Below are 15,720 nucleotides of genomic sequence, written 5' to 3'. Positions count from 1 at the left end.
CCAAGCAAACTTAGAACACAGCTGAAATAAAACCTCCCTGAAAAGATCCTTAAAATGACTGTACAGATAAATATGAAAAAGTATTCCTCTGTACACTATTTATCTGTACACTATTGTGCCTACCGTCTGTTGTGGTTAGCTCTGGCCCAGCTCCTGCCCCAAGGACTGTGGATGTGGGGGAGACATCCACATGCTGCAGGCCTGTTTTGCTCCCGGTGGAATCTGATGATGAAGGCTCCTCTGACCAAGAAGACATGAGTGACAGGGAGGAGGAGAGTGTGGCAGACAGCTCAGAAGGAGATCAATTATCTAGCTCCTCCTTGGATTCGGAACAGGAGTTAATGATACAGCCATGCATGCGGAGAGCGATGCATAGGCAACAACAACTGAGAGATTATTATCAAAGAAAATGAAACCACCTGTGGTTGGGTGGGGCTGTGGTAATTAGTCAGGCTGCTATAAATAGCAGCCTGTGGGTTTGGCTATTGTGGAGGATTATCTGATTGTTGTGTTTCATGACTGCTTTACTGACTTTGACTTTTTGTGTGCTGATTTTTCCCCGCTTTGAAACTAAACCAGAGCAAAGTGTGTTTCACTTTGTGAAAGAAGAAGGACTGTGAATTGCCTCACAGCTGCAAGCTAAGTATCATAGAAATGATAAGGGACTTGTACAAATTACCAGTTTGTTTGGAGATGAGTGCTCTTTGCTATACAAAAAGAGCGCTTAGTTTATTTGAATTTTCGGTATAAAGAACGTTGTTTTGAATTTTTAAACATGTGTGTGTCTGAAATTGTATCTGTGCATTTTCGGGAGGATTCTACCAGAGAGCTCGACAGAACACCGTCCCTGTCCTTCTATCCTATCCTATTCTCGGCAGTGTCCAAAGGATAACATGTCTGTTATCAAAGGATCAAAGGATGTCTTAAGTGACGTTTTTGAATGTCTGTCTCAATATATGGGGTCTGTGGGGATCTGGATGGGGGAAAGTTAGCTCAGTTTCAACTATAGGAAGCCTGATAATTTTGATTGCATGCAAAATTATGAGAACTGTGCCCTGAATGGTAACTCTGGTGTTGGTGCATGCACCTGAAATTAGATGAATTCGCATTCAAATGTGACAGAAACATCTCCCAGATCCTTTCTGTCTATCTCTATGACCATTTCCAATGGTTCTCCTAAGAATCCTTTTGCTTTTGCCCATACAAATGAAGGGGGCAGTAAAGCTGTATAGAGAAGAATACATAACACACTAAGACAGGGGTAGGCAAAGTTGGCTCTTCTATGACATGTGGACTTCAACTCCCAGAATTCCCAAGCTAGCATTATTGACTTAGGAATTCTGGGAGTTGAAGTCCACAAGTCACAGAAGAGCCAACTTGGCCTACCTCTGAACTAAGACATTAGTTGCTAAATATATGGACGTATTTCTAGCAGCAGGTGTACTATTGAGCTTGGAACAATCCCTCTCACTCCTTTACTTATTTATGAAAAACTTGCTTTTTACCTTCCTCAGCAGAGATCCGGTGCATTTGAGGTTTTCTCTCCTCCCAGATGAACATGGAGCTGCTTGAATCTACAAGCATTCTGTAGTAACCACTGATGAGGCAAGCCAGGTCTTTGGCACTGTTGGACTCCAGCAGCACAGTAAGCACCTTGTATAGAAGACGGGAAGCATGACGAGCTGAAATGCTCCTGGACAGAGTAATTATATCAAAATAGATATGAAATATAGTTACCTTTATATCTTGGAGGTAGATCTTCACCATGCTTACTTTGTCGGATTCTTTAGTGAGCTCCAGTCTGCTGATGTTAGCAAATTCCGCCAGCAAGGTTACGATGTTGAGTTTGCTATTAACCACTTGACTGATTCCATATTTGGCTCCCACCAGCAAGGCAATGCACGTCTCTCTATCCTGTAGCTTCACGAAGGGAAAAGCAGTTTATGACCAAACTTAGAAAAGAACAAACTCATGCCTATGTATTCAGTGGCTAACAATATCTATACAGTATAATTAGGACATGTAAAGAAACCCACACAGGTGAAGCCGTGATGGGTTCCAAAGGGTACGGTCAGGTATGCAGAACCGGTAGGGAAAAAATGATTTTTTTTTCTTTTTTTCCCTTCTGGGCTCTGGGTATGTTTTTCCTATTGCGGTAAATGAGGTTGAATGTGTGTGTGTTAATATAGTAGATAATGTATATTTTTGTGTACTTGTGTGTAATATGTATGTGTACCTGTGTGTAATATGTATGCACACATATGCCATATATACATAGAATTAAATAGTATATTTTGGATGTTAAGTAATAGTAAAAAGGTAAGGAAATTGTATCTCTTTGAGATGAGGAGAGGCCAGGCACCCTCACCCAAACCCTTGATGTGAGTGACGTCAAGTTCATTTATTTTATTTTATTATTTATTTTATTTATTAGATTTGTATGCTGCCCCTCTCCGAAGACTCACAACAATGATAAAAACAATATTATAGTGACACAAATCTAATATTAAAAGAAATAACTAAAATCCTATCATATTAAAAACCAGACAACACATACAAGTTGGCCACCTTTAAGCCAGTCACATGACCTTTAAGCCACCCCGTCATATGATCATCAAGCCACTCCCACCTGGTCACATGGCCAGCAAGCCACACCCACAAAATAAACCTGTGGCTTATTTACTACAGTGGTAGTAAAAAAGTTTGCAGTCATTCACTGAGATGAAGTAACACAATTTGAACTTTCATATCATATCATATTATGTTTAAATACACTCTGCTCTCGAGTAGATATTGCTGTCTGTTCAGAAGTTGTTTGAATAACGTTCTATATTAGCTAACAGTTAACCTTTTCTCACATTGCTTCCGGTGAGAAGATATGATAGAGACCCAGCAATGTTTTTTCTAAAGAGAAATCTCTCCCCACCCCCTCTCTCAAATAGTGGCTTACACTTGTGCTGTCTAAAGACTGGTTTAGAAATGTTTAGAATGTGTGAAATTAATCGTCATTAATTCAGAAATATGTAGTTAAACAACAGCTTATGTTTTATGAATGCAGCCAAAAGTTTACAAAAGCATTACAATGGGAATTGAGCAGCTCACTTTAACACAAATGCAATGTTTTATGAAACTTACTGGCAATCATTTGTGCTATGCTGTAGAGAAGAAAGCAGGAAATTACTCTGTTATTTCATTTATTAACTCCAGCACTGGATGATGGCAGCAGGTCTGTTTTTGTCTATATTATTATCAACTCAGGAAATTACTATTTCCACATACAGTAATTGGTTCTGGCAGAACATTTTTGGATTATCATAGCTCATCTTAACAGATGTGATCAAGCTGTGGGTCCCTCACAATTCATGCCTCTGAAAAATACTCACAGCTTTTAAAGTGATTGGCCAACCAGTTAATTGGAAGGAGAGTGTCAAGGTTGATTCTGGGAACAAATGGATGGAAGGAGGCCTTCCTGGACTGATCTTATGTGTTATCTATACATGGACACACCAATGGGATAAACAATTTTGAATTCAGAGACTCAAAATATAGGCACTCAACCTTTTAACACCAAACATCCTGCAGCCTGTTCGTAATCTGACTCTATATATCAGGCCCCCTTTCTGAATGGGGATGAAGAAAATGATTATGATATAAATATATAGGATCTATTTATTTCCTTGTCAAGCAAAATAGAAATAGCATCATGCATAGGCTTCAGGAAAAAAAGGTTCCTGGTTATTTCAAGGTCAAAATAAGAAAAGACTTTGACATTTCTAATGCCGATATTTAATTTCAGAACTCTTAAAATAACTGGGCCTTGTATACCACAAAAGGCATCTTCTCCTATGCCTTGTTTATTGTTACACATTAGACATTAACAGCAAAAAAGTGTTTCTGAAGCTTCCTGCAGCCATGGACAATTGTTTCACCTTGGGCCACACTCTTCCAAGGCTACACAAAGTCTGCTCTGTCCCCATCTCTCTAGTTGCCAGCACAATTTGAGGTGCTAATGGTTTAAAACCCTTCTTGATTTGCAACCTTTATATCTACAGGACCACTTTGTCCCACTACTAATTACTATCCAATAAGGTAGAACTAGCAACATTCATTTTTTATTGGTGTAAAATCTGAGACATCTACATGGGTGCTATTTTATTTTCATCTTCCATGAATTCAAGATGGCCCTCCCCCTCCTATTAGTAAACTCACAATATCTCTGTCAGTCAGGAAAGTAAGAGAGATACCTCAAGTAATAGCTAAACAAAGCATTAACACCAACTCCCCCCAGATATCAGAGTTGCCCCCACCCTCCTTGCCTTTCGTAAGCTCCTTAAAACCCACCTCTGTCGTCAGGCGTGAGAGAATTGAGACTTTCCCTCCCCCTAGGCTTATAAAATTTATGCATGGTATGTTAGTATGTATGATTGGTTTCTAAATTGGGGTTTTAAATTAACTTAAATATTAGATTTGTTTACATTGTATTATTATTGCTGTGAGCCGCCCCGAGTCTGCGGAGAGGGGCGGCATACAAATCTGATTAATAAATAAATAAGAGTGACAGCTCCCAGCTCTTGCTTCAGTTCATTAATTACTATGCAACTTTTGTTTCAGAAACGGGGCAGTCCTTCCTTCCTTCCTTCCTTCCTTCCCTCCCTCCCTCCCTTTTACTTTCTCTCTCTTTCTATCTGTAAACCACATTGGAAGCAGGGAACTTTTTTGGATGTGAGCAGTGATAGATGACTTAACATTGCCACACCCTAGGTTGTGTCACTGCATCATCATTGCAATCTGTCATGTGTGCATATGTCCTAGCATTTGATCACTTAATTTTATTTTGGCTCATATGGCAAGCAGTTCAATTCTAATCAATAAACATCAGATAACTGCCTTGTTTAATCTGGAAGAGGTACACATGATGACAAGGGGGTCTCAAAAGTCATTTTAAGACAGGGACCTAGCTAATTCAAATAAAGGATTCAAACTGTTTCCTTGCATTATGGCATTCCCAATGACACTGAGAAAAATGGAGTAAACAATGTCATTTGGCGGGACCCAGGGAAAGAGCCTTCTCTGTGGCGGCCCTGGCCCTCTGGAACCAACTCCCCCCAGAGATCAGAATTGCCCCCACCCTCCTTGCCTTTCGTAAGCTTCTCAAAACCCACCTCTGCCGTCAGGCATGGGGGAATTGAAATATCTTCCCCAGGCCTATATAATTTATGTAGGGTGTGTTGTGGGCATGTTTTTTAAATTATGGGTTTTTAAATTCGTATTATTAGATTTGTATTGTACATTGTTTCTATCACTGCTGTGAGCCGCCCCGAGTCTGCGGAGAGGGGCGGCATACTAAATAAATAAGTAAGTAAGTAAGTAAGTAAGTAAGTAAGTAAGTAAGTAAGTAAGTAAGTAAGTAAGTAAGTAAGTAAGTAAGTAAGTAAGTAAGTAAGTAAGTAAGTTAATCAATCAATCAATCAATCAACCAATCAACCAACCAACCAACCAATCAATCACAGGGATGATCTAGCTTTCATGCTGTAACACAAAGAGTTGAATGCAATGGTGGAAGGGCTGACACATTCACTAAAACTATTCACTAGTACTATTTTGCTGTAAAAATAAATCTCAACTGTTGGGTCCTTGATATTTTTTGAGCTTGGATTTTTTTTTGCAGACATTTCAATACCAGACTAGATATCCATCAGTGGAAAGGAGAGTGGGGTTCATTCAAATTCTGTTTATATAGGTATATTAAGCATCTTGCCTTGCCAATCTTTGTGTGGGTGTGGCTTCCTTTTCGAAGGTTCCTTGATTAAGGTGTTATTCTGGGCCCTGAGTGTTTATCTAAACTAAACAATGTCGTTCGGCGTCAACTAAACAATGTCGTTTGGCGGGACCCAGGGGAAGAGCCTTCTCTGTAGTGGCCCCGGCCCTCTGGAACCAACTCCCCACAGAGATTAGAATAGCCCCCACCCTTCTTGCCTTTCGTAAGCTCCTTAAAACCCACCTCTGCCATCAGGCATGGGGGAACTGAGATATTCTTTTCCCCTAGGCTTCTACAATTTATGTATGGTATATTTGTATGTATGATTGGTTTTAAAATAAGGTTTTTAGCTGTTTTAGTATTGGATTGTCGCATGTTGTTTTTACCACTGTTGTTAGCCGCCCCGAGTCTATGGAGAGGGGCGGCATACAAATCCAATAAATAATAATAATAATTATTATTATCTGGTCCTGTTTTTTTGCCTATCTGGGTGTTGGCTGCTTGGAACAGGATGTGTTCTAGGCTGCTTATTTCCTTTCTAGGTTTTTGATTGTATGTCTTTTGAATAGTATGTAAATAGAATTTGTGTATCTTCCCTAACATTCTAAAATGTTAACAGTATTTCAGTATAAGCTATGGTCAAGTCTGTCTATGTGTTACAAGATTAAGGCACCGTTCATGTCTTCTTTCCACCATTTGATGTTTGTGGTGCAGTCTGCCATCTGTTTGGACTACATAATGGCTGTAACAATCCTTAACATTGAATGGCGTACGTGACTCCCATTTTTTTTCCTTCTTTGCTTAATTCTGTTAGGGTCTAGATATAAATAGCCACCAGATTGTGCTGCCAGCAGAATGTGTGATGTAAAAAAGAGCTTGCCCCCAGAAATTTGGGCATCCTTCTCGATCCACAGCTTACATTAGAGAACCACCTTTCAGCTGTGGCGAGGGGGGCGTTTGCCCAGGTTCGCCTGGTGCACCAGTTGCAGCCCTATTTGGACCGGAAGTCACTGCTCACAGTCACTCATGCCCTCATCACCTCGAGGTTCGACTACTGTAATGCTCTCTACATGGGGCTAACTTTGAAGAGTGTTCGGAAACTTCAGATCGTGCAGAATGCAGCTGCGAGAGCAATCATGGGCTTCCCTAGGTACGCCCATGTTTCACCAACACTCCGCAGTCTGCATTGGCTGCCGATCAGTTTCTGGTCACAATTCAAAGTGTTGGTTATGACCTATAAAGCCCTCCATGGCATCGGACCAGAATACCTCCGGGACCGCCTTCTGCCTTACGAATCCCAGCGACCAGTTAGGTCCCACAGAGTTGGCCTTCTCCGGGTCCCGTTGACTAAACCAGTGTTTCCCAACCTTTTTTGAGCCGCGGCACATTATTCATGTTTTCAAAATTCTGGGGAACACTGAACGGGGGGGTGGGGGGGCTAAAGAAAAGTTTGGACAAAAAAAATATCTCTTCCTCCATTTCACTCTATTTCTCCCTCCCTCTTTCTCTCTCTTCCTTCCTTCCCTTCTTTCTCTCCATCCCTCTTTCTTTCTTTCTTCCTCTCTTTTTTGCTCTCTTTCTCTCTCCCTCCTTCCCTCCTTCTATGTATTTCCCTCTCCCTCTCTTGCTTTCTTTCCCTCTCTTTCTCTTGCTTTCTTTCTCTCTCATTCTCTCTCCCCTCCTTTTTCTCTCTCTCTCTTTCTCTCTCGTTCACCACGCCAGCAACAGAGAGAAAAAGAAAGAGCGAGAGAGAGCCAGAGAGAGAGTGGAGTGCACAGCAGCCATCAGCCTCCTCGCCCTCCCAGACGTCCCCAGCGCCCGGCCTCGCGCCGCCTCCCGTTAGCCCGGCTGACTTTTCCCTGCTGCCGTTTTCTCTTCATGGCGCAAAGCCACACAGTCCCGGACTCCTGGATCGGTCGCTTCTCCGGCCAGTGCGGCGCTTTCCTGGGCAGATGGCTTTGCTGACCGGAGAAGCGAGCGATCCGGGAGTCCGGGACTGTGTGGCTTTGCGCCATGAAGAGAAAACGGCAGCAGGGAAAAGTCGGCCGTTTTCTCTTCATGGCGCAAAGCCACACAGTCCCGGACTCCCGGATTGCTCGCCCCAAGGCAGGAGGCGGCGGCGGAGGAGAGGGGGCGGATCGCGCCCCAAGGCAGGAGGCGGCGGCGGAGGAGAGTGGGCGGATCGGGCGGGCAATGGGGCAGGGCGGAGAAGCCAGGGGCGCGTTTGGCCGGAGGCACCGTGGGGAGGCAGGGACAGCCGCGGCTCCCTTTACTCCTACTGCCGCACCTCCCTGCCCCTGCCTCCTTTTTCCCGCCTTCCTTCTTTGGGACCCAGCAGGAGAACGCCGGATACGGCGGTCTGGCACAGGAAGCGCCCCGCCGAGCTGGAGCTTCCTAGGAGCGCCGCGGCACACCTGTTGGGAAACGCTGGACTAAACAATGTCGTCTGGCGGGACCCAGGGGAAGAGCCTTCTCTGTGGTGGCCCCGACCCTCTGGAACCAGCTCCCCCCAGAGATGAGGATTGCCCCCACCCTCCTTGCCTTTCGTAAGCTCCTTAAGACCCACCTCTGTCGTCAGGCATGGGGGAATTGAGACATCTTCCCCAGGCCTATATAATTTATGTATGGTATGGTTTTTTTAAAAATTATGCTTGTTCCCCCCCCTCCCTTCCATCTGCTCCTCCTGCAGAGGAAGAAGTTTGCAGATGGAGGGGTTTTAAGAGAGTAAGCTGTTGACATGGTGTGCCCATGACATTCACATTGCTTTGGATGTGTACAAGACATTAGCAGACACTCTAGCAATACAGAGTAGTAATTGGAAGGCAAACAAAATCCAGAAGTATGAAATTCAGTTTTGAGATGGGAAAACATAGTTGCAGTCATGTGATTCCCCACTTAGCAACTGCTTTGCTTATCAGCAAAGTTGCTGGTCCAAAGTAGGACTACCTGCATCATTAAGAAAATAAATCAATATCAGAGAGCACCAAGAACCCAACAGTTCAGCCCTGAACTACATATTTTCTTTTCTATTAGACATCATAAATTTACCATGAGCGTGACATTAAAGACTTTCCCTCCGTAGAGCTTCAGGTCTCCAAGAATCTGCAGGTAACACAATCGCACTTGAGCTGCCGAAAGGAGGTGCTGCAATTGTTGAAAAACAAAGTTAACACAGCCAGATCTTCATAATCGGTAGGCTCACAGCCTCTTATACATTATTACTCTCATGCAATAAAATTTGGGGTCAATAATAACACGGCAAGCTACTACTACCATGATCTTCTTGGGACAACAGCATGGCAAATGTCCCAATTGTCCGCCAGTATTATCTCTGAATCAGAAATACAGGCGGTTCTTGTTTACCTACTGCCTCGTTTAGCAAAAGTTAAACAGTGATGAAAAAGTAACTTTACAACCGATCTTCACATTAATGATCTTCACAGGTCATAAAGAAAATGAAAGCTGAAGTAAGATCATAAGCTGTAGTTTCACAAGAGATTGCTTTATTTAGTGACCAAATTGCTGGTTCCAATTGTATTCACTAAATGAGGACCATATATAGTCTTGGGAACAGTCAGTATTTCTGAAGGTATCACAGAGTAATATTCAGCACAGAAATACTGTTTCCTTTTAACTAATAATATTATCCCAAGCATCGAACAAGACAGTAAAATATGATATTAGTTGATTCCCAATAAATACAAAAGCATCAAATCGCAAATATAGGCAATTATTAACCAGCTTTATCGGTATTGTCTGGCTTTTTTTTTTACCAACAGCACATGCACATCCTAAAATTCCCCATGGATCCATCATTGTGCTCTTGGAACATAAGTATTATTATCTCATTAGTTTTTCTAATGGAGATCACAGAGATCAAATCACCCTTTTTAGTCAATGACCAGATCATTTTTAGTTACACACCACAGCCCCCCTGTCTATATTTTACTGGCCATTGATATTTTCTAGCTTTTCCTAGTGCCAACATATGAAGCATCTTCTAGCCCTTCATCTTGGTCCCACTAATAAAAGAACTGATTTTATTATTGTTGTTGTGGTTAGCTCTGGCCCAGCTCCTACCCCAAAGACTGTGGATGTGGGGGAGACATCCACATGCTGCAGGCCTGTTTTGCCCCCGGTGGAATCTGCTGATGAAGGCTCCTCTGACCAAGACGACATGAGTGACAGGGAGGAGGAGAGTGTGGCAGACAGTTCAGAAGGAGATCAATTATCTAGCTCCTCCTTGGATTCAGAACAAGAGTTAATGATACAGCCACACATGCGGAGAGCGATGCATAGGCAACAACAACTGAGAGATTATTATCAAAGAAAATGAGGCCACCTGTGGTTGGGTGGGGCTGTGGTAATTAGTGAGGCTGCTATAAATAGCAGCCTGTGGGTTTGGCCATTGTGGAGGATTATCTGATCGTTGTGTTTCGTGACTGCTTTACTGACTTTGACTTTTTGTGTGCTGATTTCCCCCTGCTTTGAAACTAAACCAGAGCAAAGTGTGTTTCACTTTGTGAAAGAAGAAGGACTGTGAATTGCCTCACAGCTGCAAGCTAAGTATCACAGAACTGATAAGGGACTTGTATAAATTACCAGTTTGTTTGGAGACGAGTGCTCTTTGCTATACCAAAAGAGGGCTTAGTTTAAGTGAATTTTCATTATAAAGAACATTGTTTTGAATTTTCAAACGTGTGTGTGTCTGAAATTTGTACCTGTGAATTTTTGGGAGGAGTCTACCAGAGAGACCGACAGAACAATTATAGAAGCGAAATATCTTCAAAGAAAAACCAGAAAGTCTAGTTGTCTCTTGAAAAAGCACCTTTGGGACAACCATGACCTGGATGACTGAGAATCTCCATAGACAATTATAGCCACTTTACCTTTTGCCTTGGGTCCAGCAAAAGATGATTCCTCTTCATATGGAAACTAATAGCTTTTTTGATGTCTTTGCCTCTCATGTTTCGGAGTAAAGTTGGAGAAATAAAATTTTCTATTCCCCAATCTTTCCTGGAGCATAAGAAAAAAAGGAGAGGGAAAAAAAACCTTATCCGGAAATGATCATCTGGGTAGAACTTGCAGTCACCATCCTATAATTCAGGGATTTTCAACCTTTTTTGAGCCGCGGCATATTGTTTATATTTATGAAACCGTGGGGCACATTCGGGGGGGGGGGGGGGGTTGTTTAAAAAAAGTTTGGACCAAAAAATTCTCTCTCTCTCTTCCTCCCTTTAGGTCTATTTCTCTCTCCCTCTTTCTCTCCCTTCCTTCCTCTTTCTTTCTCTCTCTCTCCATCCCTCTTTCTTTCTCTTCCTTCCTTCCTCTCTTTTTTGCTCTCTTTCTCCCTCCCTCTATGTCTTTCTCTCTCTCTCTTTCTCTCTCTTTCTTTCTTTCTCTTGTTCTCTTTCTCTCTCTCTTGCTTTCTTTCTGGAACCAACTCCCCCAGAGATCAGAATTGCCCCCCCTCGCCTTTCGTAAGCTTCTTAAAACCCACCTCCGTCATCAGACATGGGGGAATTGAGATATTCCCTTCCCCCTAGGCATATACAATTTATGCATGGTATGTTTGTGTGTATGTTCGGTTTTTTAAATAAGGGTCTTTTAATTATTTTAAATATTAGATTTGTTATATGTTGTTTCATTATTGTTGTTAGCCGCCCCGAGTCTACGGAGAGGGGCGGCATACAAATTTAATAAATAAATAAATTTCTCTCTCTGAGCTTCGCGGCACACCTGACCATGTCTCGCGCCACACTGGTTGAAAAACACTGCTATAATTGGTACAGAAGGATTTAGAGTTCACGACTGCAATGTACTGTAGGTTTCGGCAATTGCTAGCCTTCAAAACCAGAAGCGGCATTGTTATCAACAATAGGCATCCACCTGAGGCAGACAGCCAAGGAGAGCAAATGATGCAAACGACTCAAGTAAAAGACCAACCGATATGACAGATCACTTTTGAACAGCTTGGCTCAAGAGCCATGGTGGTGCAGTGGTCAGAATGCAGTACTACAGGCTATTTCTGACTGCCGGCTGCCTCATACACATAACAAAATGCAAAATGAAGCCGCGAGAGCAGTCATGGGCCTCCCTAGGCTTGCCCATATTTCTCCAACAGTCCGCGGACTGCATTGGTTGCCGATTGGTTTCTGGACACAATTCAAAGTGTTGGTAATTTATTTTATTTATTTATTCATCAGATTTGTATGCTGCCCCTCTCCGTAGACTGGGGGCGGCTAACAACAATAATAAGACAATATAAACAAATCTAATATTTAAGTTTAAGTTAAATTTAAAAACCCTAATTTGAGAAACCAATCATACATACAGAGATACCAAGCATAAATTTTATAAGCCTAGGGGGAAGGGAATATCTCAATTCCCCCATGCCTGACGACAGAGGTGGGCTTTAAGGAGCTTATGAAAGGCAAGGAGGGTGGGGGCAACTCTGATCTCTGGGAGGAGTTGGTTGCAGACGGTCGGGGCCACCACAGAGAAGGCTCTTCCCCTGGGTCCCGCCAGACGGCATTGTTTAGTCGACGGGACCCGGAGAAAGCCAACTCTGTGGGACCTAACTGGTCGCTGGGATTCGTGCGGCAGAAGGCGGTCCCAGAGATATTCTGGTCCGGTGCCATGAAGGGCTTTATAATGACCTATAGAGCCCTACATGGCATTGAGCCAGATTACTTGCTGAACCACCTTCTGCCGTATGAGTCCCAGAGACCGGTTAGGTCCCATAGAGTTGGCCTTCTCTAGGTCAGCCACAATGTCGCTTGGTGGGGCTTAGGGGAAGAGCCTTCTCTATGGGGGCCCTGGCCCTCTGGAATCAGGTCCCCCTGGAGATTCACACTGCCCCCACCCTCCTCGTCTTCCATTAGGGTCTTAAGACTCACCTATGTCGCCAGGCTTGGGGCAATTAGGTCTCAGCTCCCTGGCCAATGAAATGAGATATATGTTGTATGATTGAACTGGTATGATTGTTTTTAAATATTGGATTTTTAGATTGTAGTTTTAAATTTAATTAGATTTGCCGTTGTACTGTATTGGTATGTTATATGCTGTTAGCTGCCCCGAGTCCTCGGGAAAGGGCGGCATACCAATCTAATAAATAAATAAATAAATAAATAAATAAATAAATAAATAAATAAATAACTCAGACTGCTTTTTGAATAAAATAAAAGCCCCTACCAATTGCTCATTTCTGGAAAAAGCTGACATGGATATGAAGGAGTGTGTCTTCTCCTTTTGATAGCATCTGGATAGCAAGGTCTGCTGTCTTCCAGTTAGATTGAGCCGTGGTAGTGCAATGGTTAAAGTGCAGTACCGCAGGCCATTTCTGCTGCCTGCTGGCTGCGTGGAATTTGGCAGTTCAAACCTCACCTGGCTCAAAGTTGACTCAGACTTCCATCCTTCCGAAGTGGGTAAAATGAGGACCCAGATTGTTGGGGGCAATATGCTGACTCTGTAAACTGTTTAGAGAGGGCCGTAAAGCACTGTGAAGCAGACCCATCCTTGAATACAGTTTATCTGTCTGGAACCCATACCACATCTTGGACATCAACACCCTTGAAAATGTCCAAAGATACTTCACCAGAAGAGCCCTTCACTCCTCCACTCGAAACAGAATACCCTACGAAAGCAGATTATCAATCCTAGGTCTAGAAAGCTTAGAACTACATCGCCTAAAACACGATCTAAGTATTGCCCACAAGATCATATGCTGCAACATTCTACATGTCAATGACTATTTCAGCTTCAATCGCAACAACACAAGAGCACGCATCAGATTCAAACTTAATATTAACCGCTCCAAACCTGACTGTAAAAAATATGACTTCAGCAACCGAGTTGTTGAAGCGTGGAACTCATTACCTGACTCAATAATGTCAACCCCTAACCCCAAACATTTTTACCTTAGACTATCCACGATTGACCTCTCCAGGTTCCTTAGAGGTCAGTAAGGGGCGTGCATAAGTGCACCAGTGTGCCTTCCGTCCCCTGTCCAATTGTCTCTCCTTATCTCATTTATCTTTTCTTCCTTTCAAATATGTTCCCCTATACTTTTATATCTTTTCTTCTGTTCTTTTCTTTATTTATATTATTACATATATTTCTCTTCAATGTGTATTGTGTATTGGACAAAATAAATAAATAAATAAATAAATAAATAAATAAATAAATAAATAAATAAATAAATAAATAAATAAATAAATAAAGTATGTAAGTCTAAGTGCTATATTTATTTGTTGGTTGGTTGGTTGTTGTCAAGCATGTATTAGATCAGTGATTTTCAACCTTTTTTAGCTGCGGCACATTTTTTATATTTACAAAACCCTGGGGCACATTGAGGGGGGGGTTTAAAAAAATTATCTCTCTTCCTCCCTTTCGCTCTATTTCTCTCTCCCACTTTATCTCCCTTCCTTCCTCTTTTTTTCTCTCTCTCCATCCCTCTTTCTTTCTCTTCCTTCCTCTCTTTTTTGCTCTCTTTCTCTCTCCCTCCCTACCTCTCTCTCTTTCTTTCTTTCTCTCCCTTTCTCTCTCTTGCTTTCTTTCTCTTGTTCTCTTTCTCTCTCTCTTGCTTTCTTTCTCTCTCTCTTGTTCTCTTTCTCTCTCGCTCGCTCTTTCTCTCTTTTTTTCTTTCTCTTTCTTTCTATCTCACTTGCTTGCTTTCTCTCTCTGAGCTTCGCGGCACACCTGACCATGTCTCACAGCACACTAGTGTGCCACGGCACACTGGTTGAAAAACACTGTATTAGATAATAGGTATAGGTACAAGCATGGTTATTAATACATGAAATGGATATGAATAAAAGGGGACATTAGGACAGGGACAGTAGACATGTTGATATGCTTAGGCACGCCCCTTACAGACCTCTTAGGAATGGGGTGAGATCAACAGTAGATAGAGTAAGGTTTAAGTTTTGGGGGTTTGGGGAAGAAACCACAGAGTCAGGTAGTGTATTCCAGGTATTCACCATTCTGTTGCTGAAGTCGTATTTCCTGCAATCAAGTTTGGTGCAGGTTACCTTAAGTTTGTATCTATTGTATGCTCGTGTATTGTTGTGGTTGAAGCTGAAGTAGTCATTGACAGGTAGGACATTGTTATTAAGGTCTTAGTGGTTTGTTTGTTTTTAAATCTCCTGTATTTTCCTTAAGAAGTTTCAAGTATTTTTTGGTCTATTATCCCAAGGAGGAACGCTTTGGGTCTTCTATTTATCTTAATTTGTAACATTTATTTTATCCATTTTTGTATTTTAATCCAAAATTTTTTAATTATTGGGCAACTCCACCAAATATGGTAATAGGTCCCCTTTTCTTTGCATCTCCAACATTGTGGGTTTATTCCTTTATACATTTGTAATAATTTGTGATAGACCAAAAAATAGACAAAAATAAATATTATTTATTAATACATACATTGACTGGAACTAGGATGGCAATTGCCCAACAATGGAAACAACCCAAACCCCCTGACGATACTTTGATATTAAAAAAAATATTAGACTGTTCAGAATCAGACGCATTAACACTCAAATTAAAAAATAAAGAAGACTCTGACCACTATAAAACTTGGAAATACTTCTATGATTGGTTCAAGAGAAGAAACAAAAACTTAAATTGAAATACAACAATAATAATACTTTATATCCTTTTTTTAATATATATAACAAATCACAAAAGATCTACATACAGTAATTTTTCAGGGAAAATTTGTATGAATTTAAATAAATCAAATATGAATGTATGAAGGCGGTTAAGAAAATAAAAATAATTAAAAATATATGGATAACCAAAAGGAAAAATGGTAGATACCGAGAATATGATATACTTCACCAGAAGATAATTTGAAATTATAAGATGATTTATAACTTACCCCCTCAAGGGAATTTAAGTATAAATATTATATATTAGGTTATTTGTTTATTGTTATTGTTATTATTGTTTAGTGTACATAA

General features: G+C 41.6%; 1 protein-coding gene across 3 annotated transcripts in view; it reads right to left on the bottom strand.

Annotated features, from left to right (window-relative positions):
• FRMPD1 (FERM and PDZ domain containing 1) overlaps positions 1 to 15,720 on the bottom strand; it is a 129,240-nt gene that overhangs the window by 5,515 nt on the left and 108,005 nt on the right. For all 3 annotated transcript variants that reach the window (XM_070742252.1, XM_070742253.1, XM_070742254.1), the window contains 4 exons: positions 10,648 to 10,774; positions 8,807 to 8,902; positions 1,738 to 1,920; positions 1,506 to 1,653 (listed from right to left, as the gene is read on the bottom strand). In XM_070742252.1, the coding sequence (XP_070598353.1) occupies positions 1,506 to 1,653; positions 1,738 to 1,920; positions 8,807 to 8,902; positions 10,648 to 10,774 (554 nt within the window). The remainder of the gene's footprint in view (positions 1 to 1,505; positions 1,654 to 1,737; positions 1,921 to 8,806; positions 8,903 to 10,647; positions 10,775 to 15,720) is intronic.

This window comes from Erythrolamprus reginae, chromosome 2 (assembly GCF_031021105.1).
Source record: "Erythrolamprus reginae isolate rEryReg1 chromosome 2, rEryReg1.hap1, whole genome shotgun sequence".
In the NCBI taxonomy this organism is placed as follows: domain Eukaryota; kingdom Metazoa; phylum Chordata; class Lepidosauria; order Squamata; family Dipsadidae; genus Erythrolamprus; species Erythrolamprus reginae.
The sequence above is the reverse complement of the archived record's forward strand: the minus strand, read 5'-3'. Positions and strand labels throughout refer to the sequence as shown.